Genomic DNA, 26,937 nt, shown 5'->3' with positions numbered 1-26,937 from the left:
GTTCTATGGAGAGGTCATCGCTATCACTGTGACAGAACACAGCAGCCTGTATCCGAGGTGCGACACCTTCACAGGGCTGTGCAATGTGGGGACGTTCCCTGCAGCCGAGAGTCATGGCTGTGGTGCCGGCAGATCGGTCAGCAGCGCCGGACCTCCAGCCCATGGGCCGCTGCACTCTGCGCCGCACTGCCGTTAGAGACTCGATGACGCCATCACAGTGCGCCGCTTTAAAGTGACGTCACGTTCACGCTGGCTCCGCCCATCGCGGTGGCGAGACTGCGCCGCTGGATATCCCGGGAGCGCGCTCTCTACTGCCCTGGTGACAGGCACGGAAGTCACGTGACTAGCAGGGACCGGCTGACGAGGGAGGGCGGAGAAGGTTGCGCTGTACCGGAGGCGAACGACAGCGCGTCCCAGTGAGAGTGTGTGGAGGCCGGGATGGCGCAGTGCCTGCTCTCCGTGCAGGAGTTCCTCCAGGACTCGTTCATCCCGCAGGTGGCGGCCCTCTGCAGCGACGAGGCCGAGAAGCTCGCCCGGAAGAACCAGTTATCCTTCTGCGAGCTGGTCCGGCCCTTCTGCCGCCTCAGCACGGAGGGTGAGTGCGGGGATGTCCGGCAGCGTCCGTCACTGACAGCCCTGGTGTGGGGTCATAGTCCGACGGGAGAGGCCAGCGCTGCAGCTGTGTGTCTAGGTGTCCTGCAGGGGTCCGGGCTCAGCCCCTGAGGCGGTGTGACCGGGTGCTGGGATCCCCCACGGCGTGGCGGTGCGCCTGGTCGCCGGGCTCTCCCCCACCCCCCCCCCCACACACGGCGTGGCGGTGCGCCTGGTCGCCGGGCTCTCTCCCCCCCCCACGGCGTGGCGGTGCGCCTGGTCGCCGGGCTCTCCCCCCCCCCCCCCCCATGGCGTGGCGGTGCGCCTGGTTGCCGGGCTCTCCCCCCCCCCCCCCCCCCCATGGCGTGGCGGTGCGCCTGGTCGCCGGGCTCTCTCCCCCCCCTCCCCCCACGGCGTGGCGGTGCGCCTGGTCGCCGGGCTCTCCCCCCATGGCGTGGCGGTGCGCCTGGTCGCCGGGCTCTCCCCCCCCCCCCATGGCGTGGCGGTGCGCCTGGTTGCCGGGCTCTCCCCCCCCCCCCCCCATGGCGTGGCGGTGCGCCTGGTCGCCGGGCTCTCTCCCCCCCCTCCCCCCACGGCGTGGCGGTGCGCCTGGTCGCCGGGCTCTCCCCCCACGGTGTGGCGGTGCCCGGGCTCTTCCCCCCCCCCCCCCCACGGTGTGGCGGTGCGCTTGGTCGCCGGGCTCCTCCCCTCTACGGTGTGGCGATGTGCCTGGTCGACGGTCCCCCACGGCATTGCGGTGCGCCATTTAACTACCTTAGGACAACAAAACATATTGCTACTCTCTTGGTGGCCCTCTGCTGTCTGCCACCTGCTAGTGATGTGCTGCTGCGCCAGTCAGTGGCCTAAGTGTTAACTGCAGACTTACTTGCAGCCTTGTAGATTGTCACGTTTCATCACTGGCAGTTTAACAGATAAAGCATTTCCCATCGCACAACAACATATAAGGGGACATCTAAACAAAATTTACAACCTTGGACCCATTGCAAAAGCGCAGATCCCAAAGTTCCCAGTGCTCCATTTACTTCTGTCATAAAAATTAGCCCCAATGCACCGCTCCAAAGTGAATTGAAAAATATAGCACCGTTAGGCCTCATTCAGACGCGTCTTTCTCATACACGGTCTATCCATGAATAAAGTGTATTTGAATCACTGACGGTAAAGACTGACCCAAGCACTGATGAATCTCGGACCGTTTTTGCTTCCCAGAAAACTGACTGATGTCTCCCACATAGAAAAAAAAAAACCCCTTAAAATATACCAGGACTTGAATTGGATAAGAACGGATGAGAAGACGACCTGTGAGCGCAGTGTGCATGCTGCCATGCCTGTGCCGTAACCACTAGTTTGAGAAAATAATATAAATTTGCAACTAGAAATCCTTGTGTAAGCAGGAAATGTGTTTTTTTTTTTTTTTTTTTTTGTCTAGGCTATAATTTTCTTAAATGGTCTTGTGCTCACCATAAAACTAATAATATTTACTATATTTGTTATGATTTCCTTCCCAAGTTCACATGCGGGACCCCAACAATCAGCTCCATGTGATAAAGAACCTGAAGATCGTCGTTAACAGCATTGTTCCGCAGCCTCCACTGCAAGCAGCAGTTCGTAAACTCCTGAATGACGTGGTCGCCGCAAATCAACCTGCAGAAGGATTAGTCCCAAATGTGATCACTGCCGGAGATTATGACCTGAACATCAGTGGTAAGAACACAAGTGTTTTCTTCTTTTCCAGGAGAATAATCTCCTCTGGAATCTATTGGCCGTGTAATTGTCATGTATTTCTCTTTTACTTTGCTATATTAATGTGTATTACACAAGTGGGAGCTTTGTAGTGCCCAATGGTGAATCTGGACATGTGGGCTTATAGTGGATGTAGTGCAGGCAGGGAATCGATTCTTGCTCTAATCTTGTGATGTGGAACTGTTAAAAACCCACCACTAGGCCTATCTATAGGGCACAATTCAGCCACAGGAGGCCAATGGGACCTCTGTAGGGCCAGTACCGGTCAGTATACTGCAAATAATAGTATGGGATAGTGTAGTAGACTATCCATTTCCAAACAAAATTATTTTTATTGTTTTTAAATTGATGCCTATACCCTTGTGTGGGATATGCTCTGAGCCTTTTCCGGCATATGCATCAAATGGAGAATGAAAAATGTAATCTGAAAGAGGTCTTAGGGCATTTTGTCAGTTTTTCCAGTTTCCTATTGTGGGGCATTTTATTGCGTCAATATTGTTGTTCACGACACTTAAAGGGGTTGTCCACTACTTTAAATTAACCCCCCAATGTATCCCCCCAGGGCCCCTAATGAATTTTGTAAATACCTCATGTTGCCTATACTGCCTGTGAGCGGCGCTATCGCTGGCCGCTCACAGGCAGCACGTGATCCCCAGCTGCAACCGGCTCTTGCTTCCACTGACGTGCTGGCAACAGCCGGGGGTTCCTCTTCCTCCTTCCGCGCTGGCTGCCAGGCTGTGGGAGGGGTTATCCCCAGCGTCACACCTGGCATACACCACGCGCCCATTCATTGAGAGCGCGCGGTGGATGCTGGGTGTGACGCGGGTCGTAACCCTGCCCACAGCCCAGCAGCCACCCTGGAGACCCAGCGCTGAGGCATGCCTCACTTGTCGTTACAAAAAAAGAAAAAGAGCAGCATCCAATCCAGGTGAGAATTATAGATTTATTCAGCCATGAAGAAATGCAACGTTTCAACCACCAAGTGGTCTTTTTCAAGCATATAAAGCAGCATAGAGGGCGGTCTTATATAGGCCCAAATGGCCAATCAATGTCAGATAACCGCCCAATAGACAAAAAACAACAGTAATACATATAAAACATAATAACACACAGTGTATATAGAAAAATAATGTTACATATAAAACACCATTAAAAACACTAATAGAAATGGCGCAATGTAGAGCTACATATAACTATTCACTTCTCTAAAGGAGCCAATCAACAAGTTGCATCCTCCGTTGTCCTAGCAACCCCCGACCAATATAGCACAAGCTAACAGCTAGTATTGTCAGTCATGATGCAAAGCCAATTGCATCATCTCCTTAAAATCGGCGCCAAAACCAAATGGCCTATAGCAGTTAACAACACATAACCTCTGATTCCCAGCATACCTGAAACCTTGCTGGGAATCAGAGGTTGTGTTGTTAACTGCTATAGGCCATTTGGTTTTGGCGCCGATTTTAAGGAGATGATGCAATTGGCTTTGCATCGTGACTGACAATACTAGCTGTTAGCTTGTGCTATATTGGTCGGGGGTTGCTAGGACAACGGAGGATGCAACTTGTTGATTGGCTCCTTTAGAGAAGTGAATAGTTATATGTAGCTCTACATTGCGTCATTTCTATTAGTGTTTTTAATGGTGTTTTATATGTAACATTATTTTTCTATATACACTGTTATTATGTTTTATATGTATTACTGTTGTTTTTTGTCTATTGGGCGGTTATCTGACATTGATTGGCTATTTGGGCCTATATAAGACCGCCCTCTATGCTGCTTTACATGCTTGAAAAAGACCACTTGGTGGTTGAAACGTTGCATTTCTTCATGGCTGAATAAATCTATAATTCTCACCTGGATTGGATGCTGCTCTTCTTTTTCTTTTTGGGATTCCTGTTGTCCGACTGGGTCTATGGACTGTGAGCGTGCATCCCCCTGATCCTGTAAGTGCTGTTTGCCATTTTTTCACTTGTCGTTACGTCAGTGCTGGGTTACGTGCTGCCTGTGAGCGGCCATGGATAGCGACGCTCACAGGCAGTATTGGCAACATAAGGTATTTACAGAATTCATTAGGAGCTCCGGGGGGGATACATTGGGGGTTTAATTTAAAGTAGTGGACAACCCCTTTAATAAAAATAATAATAATTGGGCTTTTTTTAGATAGATGGATAGAGAGATAAAATGTGTGTATGTTTAATATTTTATATTTTCTGTAATCATTCATAACCCATTCCTGATATGACCTATTGATTACTTCATATGTCAGGTTCCCATCTTTGATGCAGGCTCAGGAGCTGAGCCTTCATTGTTCCTGGCATATGGTTTTGACTCTTGACTATAGCAAGTGGCATTGAACTTCACTGGCTGCCATTAACCCCTGAAATGCTGTTGTCAATCACTGATGTATTTGCAGGCTGATGTGTTGCAGTGGCAGCCATGGGTCTGCTGAAGGCCTGCTTACCTGCTGTAATGTTGCTCATGTGACAACCAGCCTATGGCTGGCATTCATACGAGACCTAATATTTACTACTAGATGGAGGCCCGATGCTATCACATTGGGAGAGCGGTAATGTCACGATGGGGGCAGGCTTTGCAGCATTAAGAATCTTTCCCCCCATGTGCTCACCCACCTATCCACTCTCTCTTTCCCCATATGCTGACTTCTCCCGTCTGTACTCTCTTCTTTGATCTGTCTACCCCATGTGCTATCCCCCTTGTCTGCTGTGTTCTCCTCTCATGTGCTGTCTCCCCCTCTCATGTGCTGTCTCCCCCTGTGCTCTGTCTCTCTCACCCCTGTATCTGACCATGTACAGAACATACCACAGCTCCTGGGCAGGGGAGGAAGCCAGAGACAATACTGACATTACAGCAGGAGATCGCAGAGGATACATTTTGTGAGATAAAATATTGTTTAAAAACAGTCAGTGAAATATTTTACCTCACAAAATGAAACCTCTGTGATCCTCTGCTGTAATGTCAGTATTGTCTTTTGCTTCCTCCCCTGCCCAGGAGATGTGGTATGCTCCGTGTGGTCACAGACAATTTTTAAAATGAACTTTCGTTCGTGGGAAAACTCCTTTAATGTGACCGGCTTCCTCTGCCTGTAGACACGTCGTGCATCTGCCGCCGGGATCAGCCGAATGATTCACTGCACCTGTGCAGACAGATAGCGGTGGTCACATTAAAACTGCGCATACGCTCCTCCTGTACAAAGATGGCGGCGGTCAGTGAATCATTCGGCTGATCCCGGCGGCGTGTTCGCTACAGTGTTCCACTGGTGGTACCGCAAAAGAGACTGCATACGGCATATACAGTGTGTGTGTTTGTTGCATACGGCATATACAGTGTTTGTGTGTGTGGTGCGATGGTGTTCCGTTGGTGGTACCGTGCAAGAGGCTGGTACCACCAGCAGTTTCCATATTGAGACACCCATTACTTGGGTGTCCCAGTATGGCGGTCGGTGAATTTCCGCCGCTTGGAATTCTGGGATCCGGACACATCTGGGCGGAACAGGATGTTAAGACATTACAAGGTAAGTATATATTAGATGTATTGCAATAGTTAAGTATTCCAGTCTATAGTATAAGCCATCGCACAATCATCGCACAATCACAGCTTCAATTAAAAAAAATAATAGTTTTAAAAATATACCAGTAAATGAAAATGTAAATCATTGCCCAATTTGCTTCCAATAAAAAAATAAACGTGGGATTGCTATGTCGTATTTATCAAGATGTAAAATTAACCCGATCATCCCACAATGAGCTCTTGGTGAGTTTTTGTTGCTGGTACTTTTGCTGCATCAAAAACAGAGTCTTACAGTTCCAGCAAAGTGGATGTGATTTGTAGAAATCTCCTGCCCTCTGTGCTTCTATATCATTCTGCATAAACTGACCTGCGGTGCATGTTTCAAATCCGCAAGTGTCAATTTCTCTTGCGCATACACCGAGTTTTTTGTTTGAATTTTCCACATAGACTTGCATTAGAAGCAGAAAATCTGCAGGTAGAAAACATGTTTTTTTTTGTAGTGGAAACGCATCAAAAACGCACATAATCTGCACCTGAGAAGTATATCCATAAAGTTTTTTCAAAGGAAGTATCAATAGAAAAGCAATTTTATGTAATGCATGACACATTAACAAGAAACAAAAAAACGCAGCAATAAAAACGAACACAAAAAGGCAAATAAACAAATTTAAATAATAGGTGTAAAAATTCTGCAGCGATAAACCTTATTGTGGGTATGTAACACAACACAAAATGCAGAGGGAAGCAATAAAAATGTATTGTTAAAACATAAATAAAATAAACCATGTCTTAGCCATTAATTTAACAGATGCTAATTCTGGTTTACTGCATGGGCTATATGTCAGGTGCCCTAGAGGTGTTCCTCGGTTTGTATATTTCATGTTTGAAGTTTTTTTTTTTTTTTTTTCTTTTTAACCAAAAGTATAATTAAATGCAAAACAAAAATGTATGCTGCTGTATTCAGACTCCTCAATGCAAATCCGCAGAAAATTACAGAACATGCAGATGCGGTTTTGTGAACTGTGCACATGCAACAAAAAAAAACACACACCCAGGAAAACAAGTGTGCTGCAGATGTTTAAGTGGAACCTGTCACTAGTTTCATGCTGCCCAAACCACGGACAGCATAAATTATTCACCGGCAGCACGATTGGAGCCAGGTTTATCTCTCTGCAGCATTGTGGCATTTCTGAAACAACATGGTTTACAGAGCCAGTCTGGGACTATAGGAAGACAACGGACTAGTGCGCCATGGCCGGCCAGCTTTTTCCTGCATCACCCCAGATTATTGGAATGTTTCGTCCTATGTACTCACATGGCAAAGACCTGCTAATCATCTAAAGCCGTGCAGGGAGAGGCCAGCCGACGGCACAGGACTAGTTGGGTCTCTTGCTGGAATCTGACTATTCAAACTATGTTCTCTCTAAAATGCCACTGTGTTTAAGAGAGAAAAACTTGGCTACAATTATGCCCAAGGTTTGGTTAGCGTGAATCTCGTGACAAGTTCATTTTTATATCTCCAATTTGCCTATTCCACATGTAGCACAAATTTTGTTATGATAATGCTGCAAAGCTGCAGGGATAAAAGATCATTCCTTTCTGTGTTTTTCCTGATTTGTGCCCCACACCTGTGACAATTGATGTTTGTGAGTCACTCTTGTACCAGTGTTATCTGGCATCCAGATATGTACACTTCGGTCATTTTCAGCTTCTTTGATTATTTGACCTAAAGCACGCTGATTCATCCATATACTTGGCTTTGTGATGCTTTGTATTACTTAGGCCTCTTTCACACTTCAGTTTTTTACAATCAGTCACAATCCGCTAGGATTTGAAAAAAACAGATCCTCAATTTTGTGTTGAGGATCCGTTTTTTTCCCCATTGACTTGCATTAATGGCGGATTGTGACGGATTGCCGTCCGTTGCATCCGTTTTTTTTGCGGATCCGCCAAAAGTTGCTGTCCGTCACCATCCTCAAAGATTTCAAAACGGAGCTTGCAACGTTTTTTTCTCTGGCGGATCCTCCAGACACTCATTTAACCCGAAATTCTTTCTGGGTGCCGGACAAAACAAAAAAATCTGTCTCTCTGTCTCTCTGTCTCTCTGTCTCTCTGTCTCTCTGTCTCTCTGTCTCTCTGTCTCTCTGTCTCTCTGTCTCTCTGTCTCTCTGTCTCTCTGTCTCTCTGTCTCTCTGTCTCTCTGTCTCTCTGTCTCTCTGTCTCTTCCTTTAAAAATTCTTCATTTGTCGGATCCGTCAAAAAAAACGGACAGGTGGCATCCATTGTCATCAGTACTAAAACGGATCCGCCATCCGTCCTTTTGGCGGATTTTGACTGATGCAAAAAACTGAAGTGTGAAAGAGGCCTTACCGTCTGTTTACCGCTTCGTCAATGTTGGTGACGTTTTATGTATCCGTCATAGCTGACTGTTGTATTTTTTTTGAAGAGTTTTGTTTGTTTCTACTTCCTTTGTAACTGTTTAATGTTTTATGATGGTGAGACCAAGGCTTGCACAATATTTACAGTTTTGTAGGAGTTTTTACACCTATATTTACAGCTTAGTATCCCCTTTTCCTTTGTGGGGGGTATGCATCCGAGGCCTTCCCTAAAGAGTTTTGTGACTTGTGCCACATATGATTCACACTGACATCCCCATACCAAAAAAGTGTAGTGTGCAAAATTAGTCTTTGGGGTTGTATGGGTGTATTAGTACTGTATCCACCTGTATAAGCCAAGCACAGCAATTCTACAACAGTAAGAAAATAACCTAAGAGGGCATTCCCAAAGAGCTTTCCACTGGGGATCTCAGATGGCAAAACCGCAGCCATATTTATCATATATTGTTTTCAAAATTGTACCTTGCAAAAGGTGAAATCTGCAGCATAAACTGAAATGTGGATGTGAAATCTACTATGCTAGTCACTTTACACATGGCTGTCTCCACAGCATGAGCTTACTAACAATGTCCTGCATAATGCTTGTACAGTAAAATGCAGTGCATCTTCCTTCTGGAAATTTGCAACATTTGTGTCCTGTAAGAATAGAGGCAAATACTGGCCTTGCACTCCTTGGTCTCCTACTGTTACGGGCTGGCGGAACACACCAAATAATGATCGCAGGTGTGTTCACAGCCCGGGGTCCACCGTGCAGAGGTGGTAAACTGTTGCTTAGTAATGGCGGATGTATAGCAGAGGTGGTAAACTGTTGCTTAGTAATGGCGGATGTATATAGTGGTATACAAAGGTCATACGCGGGTTACCGTCACCCGGTGTGAACAGGAGCGGTCTCTGTTACGTCACAGAGCCGCAGTACCGCGAAACTTAAATGCTGGAGTCTGTTAGCACTCCCAGAGCTCGGCAAAGGGGCGCTCAGAATGTGGTCACGGAACTCTGCCCCAAGGACACGTGGTCAGAGTCCCTCTAGACCTTCTGAGCACGTGGCGTCGCACTTGCAGACACCACTATAGCTGCTGACCTTGGAGAAGTGTCGAGCACGTGCATCGTGGTGTGTAGAGCCAGCGGTGGACACTGATTCTAGTCTCTGACTCGGCCTCTACCTACACCTAGACCTGGGCGCTTGACAGGCTGGGCTGCACAACACATGCATCTAATCTTTGTCTATACTAGCGCATGGCCGTGCGGCCATGCGACTCTTTTATAGCAGCATCCTTCTGGGACCTTCCTGATGGTCCAATCCGAGCTGGAGAAGGACCTGAGCATGTGACCTCTGATCTCCAATGAGAGATCGTCCCACGGGCATGCTCAGTGGACCGAAAGGAGGACTTAGTCCCTGGAGTAGCTCACTGCTGACCAGCCTGCGTTGCTATAGCTGGACCAGAGGTGATAGCAGCAACTAAACCTACAGAGCTGGTCTGAGCAGAGCACCTGGATCGACGAGTCTGCTGTGCAGCCGGAGAGAAATGGGAGACTGCCGAATGCAAGGCTTGGGATTCCTGCTGTGCAGTGACCAGAACCCGACGCCTAACACCTACACTTGGTGCAATGGGGATCCATTCGGCATATGCGTTTTACCAACTCCTACTCCAAATGCGTATTTTAACAGTGTGACAGATCTGTGTAAATGTCTTTAACCATTTTCTCTTTCCCCCATGACGGCACCACGGAGAGAGGGGATCCGCCCCACGGGGACAGGAAACCTACAGATAAAAAGGCGGTACCCTTCTACCGCATCAGTTGGTTTCCTGTCCCCATAGAGTACCTACAGACTTACCATCGGATCCGGGGCCGACCAGTCTGGAGGATGACAGCGGGAGCATCCTGTCCCGGCTGGGGCGGTTACACGAGGCGCCACCGCTGAGGTCAGCGGGCCCCGGAGCAGGTACCGGGGTTGGAGAGTGTCAGCAGGCAGCTTGAGGAGATGCCGCCAGCCTCAGCACAATGCATTACTGGGAGCCGGGGGCGGCGACAGTGCGCAGGGCGGAGCTTGGCCTGAACGACTTCACATGTCGCAAGGCATCTCTGGGTAGGCCGGGCCAGCACGTGCGCTCGGGGGGTGGGCGCCACCGGATGACATGGGCGGCGCAAAGCATCTCTGGGAGGCCCATTGGAGATGCACAGGTGTCGCTCACCCTGGGGGTAAAAAAAGAAAAGCACCCCCCCCCCCCCCCCGCTTGATTAAAAGCGCGCAGGGGGAACAGCGCCGTCTGTTTCTGACACCATGAGCTCTGAGCCTCCAGAAGCGCAACAGCTGCTAGACGTGGCCTCTGACACAGGACACCAGCAGCAAACGCGGAAATCACCGCAGCAGCACCACAAGAAGGATGCAAAAGGACCAGGCACAGTGACAGCAGCAGCAGCAGCCGCTCGGAGTCCCGACGCAGCAGAGAGTCCGGTGGGACAGGGGTCCCAAAAGACAAACCGCAAGCAGAGCCGGGGCCCACTTCTGATTCGGTATCCTTCTTCGGTCTGGTTGGTAAGTGGACTACGTGAACGTATATACTGTAACTAGGGCCTGTCCTCCTCTTATAGGGGAGGAAGTGCACGCAGAAGGCCAACCACAAGATTTGCCCACTTTGCAAGGAGGGGCTCCCCACAGCATGGGGGAAAAGGCTCTGCCAATCCTGCATTGAAAATACAATATGCAAGGACTCCCCAGGGTTCGCTTCTGACCTTAGAACCCTAATTGTCCACCAAGTAGAAAACACCTTCAAAACCCTTCAGGGAAAAAGCATAAGAAGCCTAAAAGAAAGGAGCGTGAGTCAGACCATAGTGATAGGGAGAGCGAATCTTCGTCAGGCACAGATAGCACATCATCCGACTCCTCGTCCTCTGCGGAAGAGGGTTGCAGCTGTTTCCCTATAGAGAAAACGGACAACCTAATAAAGGCAATCAGAACCATTATGGGGCTAGTGGACACCAGGCCCAAAAGAACCATTCAGGATGCTATGTTCAGCAGGTTAGAGCAGAAGAAGAGGAGATCATTTCTCATGAATGATAAAATCCAGGCGCTTATACAGAGGGAGTGGAATAGGCGATAAAAAAAGGGCCTCCTAGCACCAAAAAGGAAATATCCTTTTGAGGAGCCATGCTGCTCGTTTTGGGACAAAGCACCGAAGGTGGATGTGGCCATAGCAAAGGCCTCAAAAAAATTCTCTCTGCCCTTTGAGGACATGGGGACGCTGAAAGACCCCATGGCCAAAAAAGCGGATACATTCCTAAAAGGAGCTTGGGAGGCAGCCGGAGGAGGACTAAAACCCGCTATAGCCGCCAACTGCACAGCTAGAGCCCTGATGGTGTGGCTGGATCAGTTGGACGACCAACTAAAGAACAAAACCCCAAGGGGAGCAATCCTATACTCCGTCTCGTTAATGAGAGGGGCGGCGGCGTTTCTGGCGGACGCATCCGTGGATTCGATCAGGATGACAGCCAGGGCAGCCTCATTCTCGAACGCAGCCAGAAGGCGCTGTGGCTCAAGTGCTGGACGGGAGACCTGCGAACGAAAACAGAACTGTGCTCCATTCCCTGTGAAGGGGAATTCCTTTTCGGGCCCACACTGGACGATATACTTGAGGAAGCAGGGGACAAAAAGAAGTCTTTCCCTAACCCATCCAATTACCCCTTCAAACTCTTTCGGAGCAAGAAATTTATACAGAGGAAGCCGCCCAAAAGCTCCCAGGATAAGTGGGAAGACAGAAGAGGCAAAGGGAAGGGGTTCATTTTCAGGAAGCCGGCAGACAAAAAGCAACCCCAATGAATGTGTCTCCCAGGTGGGGGTAAGATTGGGCCTCTTCTTCCCAACCTGGGAAAAGATATCAAGCAGTTCCTGGATTCTAAGCATCGTTAAAACAGGCCTCAAATTAAAATTTGACACCTCACCCAAACCTTCTTTCGTAGTGACCCCACAGAGGCAGTCGATAGAAGAGCAAGCGACAGTACAACAGGAGATTCAGACCCTGGTGGAGAAATTGGTACTGCAGGTGGTTCCCCACCAAGAAAAAGAAGGCTTCTATTCCCCTATCTTCCTGCAGAAGAAACCAGATGGGACATTCAGGACAATAGTGAACCTGAAAAGATTGAACAAATGCCTAGTGATTCCTCCATTCAAAATGGAAACAATAAAATCTGCAGTAAAGATGCTGTTTCCATCTTGTTACATGACTGTAATCGACTTAAAAGACGTGCACTATCACGTCCCCATACACACGGACTACCGCCGTTTCCTCAGAATAGCAGTCACCATAGGGGGAGAAATAAAGCATTATCAATTCAAAGCTCACCCATTCGGGCTGGCCGTCGCCCCGAGAGTATTTACAAAGATCATAGCAGAGGTCATGGCACACTTGAGAGCGGGACGTCCTGATAGTTCCATACTTGGACGACTTCTTAGTGATAGGCAACTCCCCCTCTCATTGCAGAGACCAGTTGAACCAGAATCATTGTCCAACCTAGGTTGGTTACTAAACCTGACAAAATCTCAGTTGATTCCGAGCCAAATACAAGAATATTTGGGTATAACCATAGATTACCTCAGACAAGAGTGTCGTCTGCCGGAGGGGAAAACGCTACACATACAGCGGCTAGCAGCAGGAGCAATGACACTCAGGAAGGCCATGTCCCTGCTCGGCTCAATGACAGCCTGCCTACCAGCCGTTCAGTGGGCCCAAGCTCATACAAGAGATCTCCAGTGGGAGAAACTAGCGGAAGAAATTTCTCTTCACGGAAATTTAGAAGGGCGGTTAGACATTTCACCCGTAACAGCTCACTCACTACAGTCGTGGATGGAACCATCCAACCTATCCAGGGGGGTCCCTTGGGTGATACCGGTCTCTCAGATCCTTACTACAGATGCAAGCCCCAGGGGATGGGGGGACTCACTTGGACAACCAGGTAGCACAAGGAGTCTGGACAGAGGACGAAAAGGCAGCCTCCTCGAATATGAAGGAGCTGTTAGCCGTGAAGCTTGCCCTCCTGTATTTTCTAAACTTCCTCAGGTCCCACCACGTGAGAGTGTTCTCGGACAACAGCACAGTAGTCGCCTACTTGAATCATCAGTGGGGCACGAGATCCCGTACCCTTATGGAGGTGACAGTCAATTTTCCAGGTTGCAGAGGGGAACCTAGGCTCACTGACAGCATTACACATAAAAGGGTCAGACAATGTGAAGGCGGACTTCCGAAGTCGCACACAACTGAGACAGGGCGAGTGGGAGTTGAACCAGGGAATTTTCAATCAGACCACGAAGCTGTGGGTGGACCCAACATAGACCTATTTGCCAACAAGACGAATCGGAAGGTGAAAACCTTCTGCTCCATAGACCCATCCGGGAACCCAATAGCCATGGACGCCCTTATGATCCCCTGGCACTTTCCCCTTGCATATGCATTCCCACCAATAGCCTTAATTCCATCAGTTCTGAGGTAGATTCGGGAGGATCTTAATAGCTCCCTTCTGGCCAAGAAGGACTTGGTTCTCTTGGCTGAGGAGAATGTCCATCTCCGACCCTTGGGTCCTCCCGGATGTCCCGGACTTACTCTCACAAGGGCCAGTACTTCACCCGCAGGTGGAGAAACTACATATGACGGCCTGGAATTTGAAAGGGCTCTGTTAAACAACAGGGGCTTCTCCCAAAATTTAGTATCTACTCTCCTACAGAGCAGAAAACCAGTAACCACCAGATTGTACAGTAGGATCTGGAGGAAGTTCCTTTCGGTATCAGGGGCAGGCTCGGGTGGGAATGTACCCCTATCTAACATTCTAGAGTTCCTGCAAAAAGGGCTAGAACAAGGACTGGCTACCAGCACATTGAAGGTTCAGGTGGCGGCCCTTGGGGCCCTATACAACTATGACTTGGCAGGGAACCGTTGGGTGTCCAGGTTCATTAAGGCAGCAGGTAGATCTGGGCCCATGCCCTCTCTAAACACTCCTCCCTGGGATCTAAACTTGGTGCTGTCAGCACTGACCAAGCCTCCCTTTGAGCCTTTGCAAGAAGCACCGCTAAAATTAACATCTCTCAAGACCTCCCTCTTGATAGCCCTCACATTGGCCCGTAGAATTAGTGACATCCAGGCCCTGTCAGCCTTCCTTCCGTTTACACAGATTCTGGATGACAGGGTGATACTTAGAATAGACCCGGCCTACCTACTGAAGGTAGCATCCCGATTCCACAGAACCCAGGAAATGTCCCTCCCCTCCTTTTGCCCCAATCCCAAAAACAAGGGAGAAGAAGCTCTACACACATTAGATGTCAGGAGATGCCTTAATAGAACACCTAGCGGCCACCAGGGAGTGTAGGAAGGATAGGTCTCTTTGTGTGCTTCCAGGGGAAACAAAGAGCACGCTAGCAAGATGGATAAGAGATCCCATCACCTTGTCATACTTGTCGCAGGGTGTGGACATCCCAGACAGATTAACAGCCCATTCTACAAGAGCGGTGTCCACTTCCTGGGCAGAGAGAGCATGCGTCTCCATTGAGCAGATATGTAGAGCCACTACTTGGTCCTCTCCTTCGACTTTCTTTAACCACTATCGGCTGGACCTAGCCACCTCCTCAGATCTAACCTTTGGTGGAAGGGTGCTAGAGGCAGTGGTCCCCCCTCCCCCCCAACAGATATTCTCTGCAGTTCTCTCCGTGGTGCCATCATGGGGGAAAGAAAAGCGTAGTTACTTACCGTTAACGGTATTTCTCTGAGCCCATGACGGCACCCGTATATTCCCTCCCTACACGTGTGGGTGCGCACTTATTGTAAATAGTCTAAGAAAATAGTCTTGGTGTCTCCTCTACGCAGTTTAATGATAGAAATTGTTTTGTTTCTTTAAGTTATTGTGTTAGTACTAGGCTGAAGTTCCTTTTGATGCTCTGTAAAGCAACTGATGCGGGAGAGAGGTACCGCCTTTTTATCTGTAGGTTTCCTGTCCCCGTGGGGCGGATCCCCTCTCTCCGTGGTGCCGTCATGGGCTCAGAGAAATACCGTTGACGGTAAGTAACTGCGCTTTTTGAGGGCTTGGGTCGCATTCACGTATGTATTCTGTCAGGTTGTTTTTTTTTTTTTCTGTGGACAAATAACATCCATGGCACAATCCACAGGAGACATGTCTGGGTTTGGTCCATTTCACAGACCAATAAATGGATGTCTGATGTAACTGGCAGCACATGGATGCCATCTGTGTTAAAACTCATGATGGCTGAATGCTGCCTCTTACTGCACCCTGCTAATATCCATTTTTGCTTGTTTTTATATGTACTCTATCACTTGTACCCATATTATGCTTAATACTTTTATATTTTTTTTCGCACCATTTGGATTTGGTAAGTCTTTAGGTTTACAATAATGCGTCTTCTTGAGCATTTAATGCTAAAGCATATTAAAGGATCGTTCATTGTAGACACTTTCCTGTAACAAAGCAGCCCTTGTACCATTTGCCACGTTTTAATGTTGCATCAATGCAAACTAAGTTTTCTGAAGAAAGTGGTCATTTCGCTTCTTCAGGGCTTCTCAAACCTTTTTTTACCTGAGTCTCATCAGACAAACCAAGCTGTTGTCTTGGCTTTACCATCTGTAGTGGAAGTCATTGCCAAATGCTCCTTTTTTTTTTATTTTTTTTTTTTTTTTTTGTCTCCTGTTCCCAGCATAAGATTAAAATTTAAGTGCAGTATTAGTCAATTATGTAAGACTAGATTGCCGCTATAAAAAACTGCCTCCATGCAGCACTACATGGTAGATGCAAACCTCTGTGTATACAGAAGCACCTACTGTGTATATACAGTGTGTTGGGCATAGTGTAGCTTGAAAGGATGCAAGAGACAAAATTTTATAAAAGCAAGAAAGAATTACTTGCCACCCTGAACACCTTTTGTTGTCTCTTCCTGGTATTAGAAGTGATCTCATTGATCAAATGACTGATTGGCTCGGAGCGCTAACAATCCCTTATTTCTTCAGTTTCAAAAGACCCCCTTCAATCTAGCAAATTTTGAAAAGGTCCTGGAAAGTTCCTTTTAAGACCTTTTTTATGGATTGGTGCCCTGGAAGCAGTCGTATGAAAGGAGTGCTTGAAACAAAGTTTTATGGCATCCCAACTCCTCTTACTGTTGTAACGAGCAAGTGGAGATTAGCCACAAATAATGTAATTTAATGCAGTTAGCGAACACTGGTATCGTGCAGGATATGGAAGCCATTACCCAGAGAGCTTCCATAAGTGTTCCCATGTAAGGGACGTAGGGCTCCTCAGTATTCTCCACTCTTCCATAGCCTTCAATGAAAAGAGCTGCGTGCGTGTATTGCCAAAGTATATGGAGACTGCGAAGATACACAGCCAGCCCCTAATTACCTAAATGATAAAGTTCCCGTAAATTGGACCTGCACCCGTCAGTTGGAAATACACCTTTAATATACATTATGCACAGTGGCAGGTAAAAGTTTGGACATTTTTAGTCAAAATTACTGATATTGTGAACAGTTAGCAAGTTGAAGATGAAATGATCTCTAAAAGATCTAAAGTTAAAGATGACACATTTCCTTTGTATTTTAGCCCCCCAAAAATATATGTATATTTCCAGCTTTTAAATATTACAAACTACAAAAAGGAAAATGTGCTAATGCAAAAGAAACCTTTTGTGGGACCACTAAGTTCTATTGATGGATTATTCACTAAAAAACTGGGTGTTAACATATCTCCTCTTTTGGCCACACATCTACATCCATTCTGAATATATATGTGTGTGTATAATATATGTAAAACTTTAGCTTGCACACTAGTATGTACTGAAAGGTGACATATCAGAATGGAAGCTGTGTTTTTGCTAATGTCTTTTTCTTTCGCACTTCATTGGGGACACAGGTTACCATGGGTGTATGCTGCTGTCGCTAGGAGGCTGACACTATGCAAATAAGAAAGTTAGCTCCTCCTCAGCAGTATACACCTACCGACAGGCCCAAATTACCTCAGTTTTTGCTTAGTGTCTGTCTTCCACCAAATTTGTCTGAGGTGGGGTGTTCTTGATGTCGACCTCATGTCATCTCGAACAAACCACAATGTTCACCAGTTCATAGCCAGATCTCGGGATCCGATGGCCGTCGGTTGCGACGCACTTGTGATCCTGTGGTCCCAATTTCGCATGCCTTATCTGTTCCCACCTCTTCCTCTTATTCCAAAAATCGTGAAAAAGATAAAGGCAGAAGGGGTCCCGTCCTGTTAATAGCTCCAGATTGGCCACAGAGGGCCTGGTATGCGGAGCTAGTGAACATGCTCTCGGACGTTCCCTGGAGGAATCCAGACCACCCAGACCTATTGCAAGGGCTCCTTTTCACCCGAATTCTCGGTCTCTGAATTTAATGGCATGGCCGTTGAGGCTGTGGTCCTAAGGGACGCAGGTTTTTCCCACAAGGTCATCCAGACTATGATTAAGGCAAGGAAGCCAGCGTCATCACGCATCTATCACAGATGTTGGAAAGCCTTCTTTCGGTGGTGCGAGGTCAACAGTTTGTTTGCTATGACCTTTTCTCTTCCCTCCGTTCTTGGTTTTCTACAGTCGGGTCTCGACTCCAGCCTTTCCCTCAGTACCTTTAAAGGGTCAGGTGTCCGCTCTGGCTATCCTCTTCCAAAAGGATCTGGCTTCTCTTCCCCAGGTGAAGACTTTTTTCTTCAGGGCATCGCTCATATATCGCCTCCTTACCAGTCTCCGGTCGACCTATGGGATCTAAATCTTGTTTTGAGCGCCCTCCAGCGTGCGCCCTTTGAGCCGATTCAGGATAATTCTTTTTCCCTCCTCTCGTGGAAGGTCGCCTTCCTGGTCGCCATCACCTCTATTAGGAGGGTCTCAGAGTTGGCAGCATTGTCCTGCCGTTCTCCTTTCCTAGTTTTGCACCAGAATAAGGTAGTCCTCAGACCGCTTCCTGCCTTTCTACCAAAGGTAGTCTCTGCCTTTCACATGAATGAGGATATTGTCCTCCCCTCTCTGTGTCCCTCTCCAACTCATCCCTTGGAGAGATCCCTCCACAAGTTGGACTTGGGTCAGGGCTATTCGAGACTACCTTGCTAGGACTGCTTCCTTCCGTCAGTCCGATTCCCTGTTTGTCGTATCTGAAGGTTGTCGGAAAGGGTTTCCAGCCTCCAAATCCACCATTGCCCTTTGGATTAGTTCAGCGGTTCTGGAGGCATACCGCGTCCAGGACAAACAGCCTCCTCCGGGGGTGAGGGCTCATTCTACCCGGGCTGTGGGAGCTTCCTTGGCTGTTGGTCACCAGGCTTCGGCCTTGCAAGTTTGTAAGGCTGCTACCTGGTCTTCCCTCCATACTTTCGTGAGATTTTTCAAGGTAGATACTCACGCCTCTGCTGATACAGGTTTGGGTAGGAAGATACTGCAGGTGGCTGTCTCCCACCAGCCGACCTAAGTACCTCTCTCTCAACATTTATTTCCCACCCTTGGGACAGCTTTTGGACGCCCCATGGTAACCTATGTCCCCCAATGAAGTGAGAGAGGGATTTTTGGTACTTACCGTAAAATCTCTCTTGGAGCCTTCACTGGGGGACACAGCACCCTCCCTTAATGTTGTACCGTGTTGGCCAATGTGCCGTTGTTTTGGTTGGTACATAGGTTGAGTTCTTACTGTTGCTCCTAATACTGCTTTTGCACCAACTGAGGTAATTTGGGCCTGTTTGTAGGTGTATACTGCTGGGGAGGAGCTAATTTTTTCTTATTTGCATAGTGTCAGCCTTCTAGCGTCAGCAGCATACACCCATGGTAACCTGTGTCCCCCACTGAAGGCTCCAAGAAAGAGATTTTACGGTAAGTACCAAAGATCCCTCTGTTTTGCTCAGTGATTTCTTCCCAGGATTTAAAGTTTATTTTGGCATAAGCTTTATTAAATTAACCTCTGGTTTTATCGCCTACTAATAAATCTGTTTCTGATAACCTTGCACATGCTCAGTAGCAAAAATGCCGCCATCAGAGCAGATACGCTTAGTCCGTAGTAGTTCACCAAAGGGAATTGCGTTAGTGGTGTGACTGGGATGACAACCAGAAGCCTGGAGAACAATATTGCCAGAGATTTTCTTTCTGTATAGCATAGTGTGAACAATACCTGAGCAGTTGTTTCCTTGTAACTTAATATCTAGGACTTGGGCTGTAACATCAGGACAAGCCGCTGTAAAATGTAAATTGCATATAATGCAGATAAAATATGTAGTCTTGTACAGTGGCCACAAAACCAGAAAACATGAATAAATCTTCAGCATAGCGACTGTACCTGACCATATTCAAGCTCAATGGGTTATAGCCACTTAAAATAGATTTTTCCTCCCATCACACAATGAAAATAACATCTAAAGGTTAACATTTTGACCTCCATATAAGCACCTTCTGACTGTAGAAAGAAAAACTTCATGAAGTAATTATACTTTAATGGGTAATGAACAGTCATGAGAATACACGGTTTCAAATCTTTAGACTTTGAACTGTATTGGGTATGATCATGTATGACCTCTGGCTCTGTGGTCAGTTCTCCTGTCTGCTGAGCTATTGCTCTTTTATCCCCTGTCTTTATGCTGATGATTCCTATCGCCTTTATTTTCGTCTCTGGTTGTTCTCCTCTTCAGGTGTTTCCAATTGTCCTGTTTTGGTTGCCCTATCACATACTGGGTTGGGCTATATATATTCTACCTTCACTGCACTTCCTTTCTGGCTATACTTAGTGGATTAATGCTAAGGAGTTCTAGCCCTTCAGTGAAGGGAATTTCCCTGTTAGGCAAACACATTTTGTAGTTCTGCTGTCTTTTTGTCTGCCTTCCCAGTACCTTTCCTTTCTCCTTAGTTATGTTAGTGGGAGATAATTGTTTCATTTATTATTCTCCCTAGTTCTCTTTATTTCCCCTTTGTGCATGTGCTTTAACTACTTCACGACATATCACTTATATATCATATGAAGGGGTTAAAGCACGTGCACGAAGAGGAAATAAGGAGACTAATAAATGAAACAAGAATGACTATATATGTCATGTCGTTTCTCCCTCTTTAATGTGGGCTCCGGCGCTGAGCCAACATGTTTTACCATGTTAAATGCCGCTGTCAGTGTCTAACATGACTGTGCCGGAAGTACGTCACTAACTCCGCCCATCGGTGCCTCTGTCACATGAAGATTGCAGCTTCAAGTCTCCTCAGGAAACTATTGAAGCAAGATAGCAGTGTAAAAATTAAACTATAAAAGTCTAAATCACCGCTCTTTTGCCCCATTGAAAATAAAAATCCACTCAATGCCGACTTTTATTCCCCATTGACTTACATTGGGGTCGGGTTTCGGACGAAACTCCGACTTTTTTTGCCCTAGTCGGACCAGTTTCATCTGACTCAAATTTTGTTTCATGAAACCCGATCCGTCCTAAGTCGCTCAACTCTAGTGGAGACGTTGGAGTGTTTTTGAGTGTGTGGACACAGGTAATGAGTAGTCATGAACGAGTATACTCGTTGCTCGGGTGTCCTCCGAATATTTTGGCATGCTCGGAGATTTAGTTTTCGTCGTCTCATCTGCATGATTTGCGATTTGTGGACAGGCTGAATACATGTGGGAATTCCCTAACAAACAGTCATTCCACACATGTATTCAGCCTGTCTAGCAGTCGCAAATCATACAGATAAGACGACGAAAACTAAATCTCCGAGCACGCCAAAATACTCGGAGATCACCCGAGCAACGAGTATACTTGCTCATCACTAGTAATGAGTGCAGAGTAAGAGGGCTTCTTAAGAAAAGCTAACAAGCCTGAGAGGCAGCATTCTTGCTGTCTCTCACAGTTGAAGTGTACCTACAATATAAATTACAGACCTCTCCGTTCTTTGTAGGTGGGACAACTTGCAAAATCGGGAGTGTATCAAATACTTATTTTCCCCACTGTAAGTCCAGCCATATGTAAAGAAAAAAATAAAATCTCCAGTTCCAATTTCTGCTGCTTTTTCCTACAGAGGTGACATGCCATGCATCCACCTGACCACGGCATCCAATCTTTAGCTTCATTTGATGCTTGTGCAGTACCCGAGTCCAGGCTGCATTGGTCATGTGGCTGTACAGTATGTCACAGGTGCAGGAAAATAAAGAATGGCGGTGACCACTAGGACGTCAGTCCAGAAATGTTAGGGGATTTATCGAGTCAGTCTTTTTTTTTTTTATTTTGTTTAACAGCCTAAGTTATTGATGTAAAATGAACATGGGTAGTAAATGTTAGTGTGTTTTATCACTTCACTGCTTGCTTTTTTCCCATGTGTATACTTTGCTTTTGTTTCTGATTGCTTTTCCCTGTATTTATTTATATGAAATGTGTTATCAGGAGATGACCTTTTTATGTTTAAATCAGGTTCCTGCATTAATTGTTTTGTTTTTTTTAATCTTTAATTTCAATTTTCCATATTTTGTGAAAACACAAAAAAAATCAAAACCGAAATCTTCACACTGGCCATTAGGTCTTACACCTAGAGTCACACTTGCAGTCCTGTGCAGAAAACTTTTCTGAAGTCTCCTTAACAGACAGGATTGCTATGAAAGGTAGCCTTTCTATACACAGAAGATAACACCAGATCCACTGTTTACAGTGGATGGTCACAGCTCGCCTCCTCCCACTCTGCACAGTGGCCTTTTCCCTGGTGAGCAAATGCTCAATAAATGCTCCAGTGCGATTCCCTTGGGTCTGAGTTAGTCTACTGCTGCTAATGTCCATGTGCCCAACAGGAATATTGGGCCTAGATTTTATTTTTGGGACCTATGTCGTGATATGGAAATAAAATGATAAACCACACAGTTAACATTTAAAACCTGATTTAGAAAATGGGACATTTTGTATTGACACATTTAGACTTTTTTTTTTGCCCTGTGTGCTCGTCCCTTGTAGATTAGATCCTGATGTATACAGTTGAGCTGAATAACACCGTGTTCTTTCTATCAGATCGCTCTATTAAAGCTAGTGTCCCTTGGTACAATAATTGGAAAGAAACATTGATGGATCTCAACAAGTCCAAGTTCTATTCAGGTAGTATTGTCACCGGGACTGAAAAAAAAAATTGCCCTCTACTTAATCCATGTCAAAAAATTTTCAGTCACTTTTCCCTTTGTCGTTGTGCTGGGACTATCTAGCAACCTCTAAGGGTACGTTCACATGTACAGATTTTCCACTGTGGATTTTGTCATAAATCCACCACATATCCACGTTACAGGTGAATTGTTGCAGAGTTTTTTTGCAGTTAATGAGATTACATTTTGTCCTCTTTTCTGCTACTGTAACGTGCTGCAGATTTTATTCTCTCTAATCTGGCAGATCTGCAGCCTGTCTACCATGTGTGAACATACTTTTAATCCAAAATTTACCCAAAGTCCAAAACGAGAATTGGTGGTGGTTAACTGCAATCTGACTTTTTATGTTAATTTACTAACAAAACCTGTGAAGAAATAGAAATAAAGGAATAAAAAAGACTTTTTGACTTAAGTTATGTCTGATTGTTCTGCTTTTGTTGAATAAAAATGTATGTTCTTCAACAACATGACTTCAAGCTTTTAAAGAGGTTTTCCAAACATTGCAGGTTACTCAACATTGATGGTACAAAGGAAAGACCCCCAACAATCCCAAGATTGGGGGACAAAGGAAAGACTCCAGAGATCTGAAGAATAGGGCTCTGTAGTTCCCCCCTCTTGAAAGAAGTTGAGGTGGACATTTCTGGTATTTGGCACCTCCAAAGAGAGCTGGGCACAGAACTCTTTCCAGCAGTCCCATTGACAATGAGTAGAGCAGAAGCTGAACATCTGCACCTCCGGTCCATTCATGTTTGGAGCCATGTTCTCTGAATCTCTGGGGGGGTCTTTCCTTTTCTCTATCACTTCTTTGGGGGACACAGGAAATGTAGCGTGTATGCTGCTGCCACTAGGAAGTTGACACTATATGCAAAAAAAAAAAGTTCTCTTCCCCCACAGTATATACCTCCCAGCAATCGCTTGTTATCCCCTATCTGATGCATATGACATAACTTGCAATATTGGTAGATGCCCGTTAGTCTGTCTCCATATTCACCTCCATAACTGTGTTTCCTGGGTCTAGCATTGAATGTGTCCAGTACTAATGATCAGCAAGAAGTATACGCCGAGCCGAAAACCAGGAACTCTGCAATCGTAGTAACCAGTTCTGAGCCTTTGTTTTAGTAACACTGATGACGTCTTCCATTCGTGACACTTTTTCCCGTTACTGTGTAGAAAATGAAGGCTGGATCATGGTCGCTTGCTATGAGTTGCATTTTTTTTCTTAATTTCAGTTTTTATACTAAAGCAATCGTGTGAAGATAGTGGAAGCACTTTTTTTTTTTTTTTCCTAGTTAAATGTGTCATTCTTTTTGATTGCTCAAATAACATCATGGCCCGAACCTCCCTTTGAGTAGTTGCGCTCTGCATGTATAACATCTCTATCCTGACACTGTTAGACCACATATGCAATGGTTACTATATTGCTTAGTGACTTTCGCAGTCTGTAGTTCCCGGTCCATACACTTCAAAACTACTTTATCTGCCCTTGTAACTGTTTGCACTATGCAAAGGGGAAAAAAAGGGGGTTGCTGACAAATCACTAACCAATCATCTGATCAGCAGTGGAATTAAATCAAAATGAATGATTGGACCCTGCAAAGCTATTATTTTGTTAGTCTAGGCCTCTAGGAGGAAATTCACTTGAGTGCCTTGTATCTTCCATATCATGGAGGAAAGTGCTCAGTCCCAAGGTGCATGGACCTGTCAATCGGCTTCCAAACCCTCAACAACCTGATGTGAAGATAATGTAGTGGGAGATCATTGTGTATAATTGTACTACCGCATGATGCCTACAAACTAGTTCTTGTCCAAGAAGAAAGCTGGTTCTCTTGTGCCACCTACTTGTGGTAACCATATATATAAGTCAATGTCAACCAACTTTAAGGAGCCTTTCCACGTTACTTGGGATATTTAACTAAAACAGAGTTTTCGCCATAAGGAAAACACTTCCATTGCTTTTGAGTAAGAAACTGGTTATGTTTCAAGGCTCGTTAAAGGATCAACATTAACTTATAGGGTACCTACCTCCAATAGGTGCCACCAGGGAAACTATTTTCTACAGGCTGCTCTTTTTGTAGAACAAGACTAGAAAATGTAACTTACGAAAAGCAAGTGCGCAGATGTGAACATGGCCTTACAATTTATCAATATAAAGTGGATAAAAAAGGTATTTTAATTCTCCTCTTACCCCCCACCCCACTCATATATCCATATCTCCCCTTAGTCTGTGTATTCACTGGTGTACAGCTTAGATACTGCTATATATGTGTACACTAACTTATTGATGCCTTCTGTTTATCTTACAGCAACTACACCTTGGTTTGAGTCCTACCGGGAGAGCTTTTTTCAGTCCATGCCTGCCTCAGATCATGAATTTTTAAACCACTACTTGGCATGTATCCTATTTAATGCATCTTTATTGGTCTGGATAACTCTACTGTGGTATCAGATGAATATTTGGGGAGGAAGGCACAGGCTGACCATCTGTCAGTGGATGTTAGGGAAAGAAGATTTGGGCATGTTGGATTTCAACATGCCCAGTCTTTTGTTCTCACAGCAGATAAGTTTCCGACAGGTGTCGGGCAGTAGCTCATTCCCCCCCCCCCCCCCCCTTATTGAGAACTGCATGTGTGAGTTGGGAGGAACAGCTGCCAGGTATTGGCAAATGATTAAGTAATTTATCCCATCAAGATCCTTCAGTATAGAGATCTAGATTTTCTGCTGAAGCAACGTTTCAGAGAAAACCAGAAGTGTCCGCTGGGCAGCTTGTCTGCAACGTCTGTGCGCTGCAGCATCTAAACATGAGGTCTCTCCGGACATTGTATAGAGGCAAGACATGGAAAAGTGCCACTCTTGTCACTATGTGACCGTGACGTTCTGTAAATGTAATTTTTAAATCTGGTAAATTTTTATTACCGTAATTTTAAATCATTTTACAGAAATAAAAAAACAGGATTTCTAAATCAAAACATTTGAACCCCACCCCCACCCCCCCAAAAGCAATCAAATCACCCTTTTACTTGACTGGAGATGAAATTGCAGTACACATGAAAATATAAAGTCCAAAACATCTACATGTCTTTTCGCACTGTCAGGACCAGCTTACCAGCTGTGAATGTAATCTAAGCATTTGCAGATTATAGGTCTAAAGCGCAGTTTTCTTGACCACTTTTGGTATTCTTGTGTCTTGCAATTCCCACTTGTAGTTCAATCATTGACTTAACAAGCTCTTTTAGGCATGCTGGTTGTTTCTTCACATGAGCCTGAACCTGTGGACCAATTTTTAAAGTTATCACAAGAGCAGCATCGAATTCAGCACAGTAATGACTATTCCTATCCCAAATGGTTTACACCCAACACATTGAAGTATTATGTGCTGCTACATGATGTCAGCGGTGGGGATGAGAAAAGGTGAGTGATGAAGCTGTACAGAAGTGTGTTTTGTTGTGAAATGTGTGCAAAATGATAAGTATGGTCAGTGCAGAATGTGTTCTAATGCTGCTCCGTCCATCCCAACCAAATGCAAGTGTGAACTTAGCCTTAATCATTAAATTTGGGTGTTTTGTTCAGCCCCATTGCCCAGATATATACAATCAGCCCCTTAGAAATAGTCTGCTTTTACTAACATGGTCGTCAACTCGCGTCATTTCTTCCTTCCTAAATATTCCATGATCAACTATACGTCAAATTATTTAAAAGTGGAAGCTTTTAGATGCCTTCAACTCTGCCACAAAGTAGAGACCACTTAGGCTAAGTTCACATGTAGCGAAATTCCCGCGGAAGTTACCGCGAGAATTCCGGAATTCCATTCCACGGGAAAATCGCATTTTAAATTCCCGCAATTTTCCCGTGGAAAAACTAGCGATTTGCAAGGGTAATTAGCTTGCAGAATGCTAGCGTTTTCCAAGCGATCTGGAGCATCGCTTGGAGAACTGATTAACAGGTTGGTCACACTCGTCAAACAGTGTTTGACGAGTGTGACCAACTGTTTACTACTGAGGCTGCCTATGCGGCATCAGTGGTAAAAGATAGGATGTAAAAAATAATTAAAAAAAAAAAAAAAAAAAAAATATTGCTACTCACCTTCCGGCGTCCCGCGCAGCCTTCCTGCCTCTCTCCATGCTCCCGGCATCTTCCGGTCCCAGTAATTCTTTGCGGAAAGTAAGCAGAACAATGCATTCCTATGAGGGCAGAATCGCCGCGATTCCGCAAAATTAATGAGCACGCTGCGTATTTTACCGCGATGCGATTCCGCCGTGGGAATATCCGCAGCATTAGCACAGCATTGCGGAATCCCATAGAATTGCATGGGGTGCTGTTTTTTTGCGTTTTCGCAGCAAAATCGCGCGTTTAAAATTGCCGAAAAATAACGCTACGTGTGAACCCAGCCTTAAAGTTTGCTGTCGCCGAGTACTGAAGCACATAGTGCATAGTAGTCACCAGTGTTCTGCTGACTCGTTGACTACAGAGTCTAATCCTCCTCTGACATATCTGTCAATGTTTCAATGTCAGCTTCATGGTATGAGTTTCCATGGCCAAAAATCTGCGTG

The 26,937-nt window shown here is 45.9% G+C and overlaps 1 protein-coding gene across 2 annotated transcripts in view; it reads left to right on the top strand.

Annotated features, from left to right (window-relative positions):
- The first annotated feature begins 256 nt into the window (after positions 1-256).
- The window catches only part of TRAPPC8 (trafficking protein particle complex subunit 8), a 140,125-nt gene continuing 113,444 nt past the window's right edge, over positions 257-26,937 (top strand). Inside the window, exons 1-5 of one of the 2 annotated variants that reach the window (XM_073583713.1) lie at positions 257-595; positions 2,119-2,313; positions 22,266-22,349; positions 24,694-24,783; positions 25,624-25,798. In XM_073583713.1, the coding sequence (XP_073439814.1) occupies positions 439-595; positions 2,119-2,313; positions 22,266-22,349; positions 24,694-24,783; positions 25,624-25,798 (701 nt within the window). In that variant the 5' untranslated portion in view covers positions 257-438. The remainder of the gene's footprint in view (positions 596-2,118; positions 2,314-22,265; positions 22,350-24,693; positions 24,784-25,623; positions 25,799-26,937) is intronic. The other variant, XM_073583714.1, reaches the window with a different exon arrangement.

This window comes from Dendrobates tinctorius, unplaced genomic scaffold (genome assembly GCF_039654945.1).
Source record: "Dendrobates tinctorius isolate UK_male_01 unplaced genomic scaffold, ASM3965494v1 ptg000081l, whole genome shotgun sequence".
Lineage (NCBI taxonomy): Eukaryota > Metazoa > Chordata > Amphibia > Anura > Dendrobatidae > Dendrobates > Dendrobates tinctorius.
This window is presented reverse-complemented; position numbering and strand designations above follow the sequence as displayed.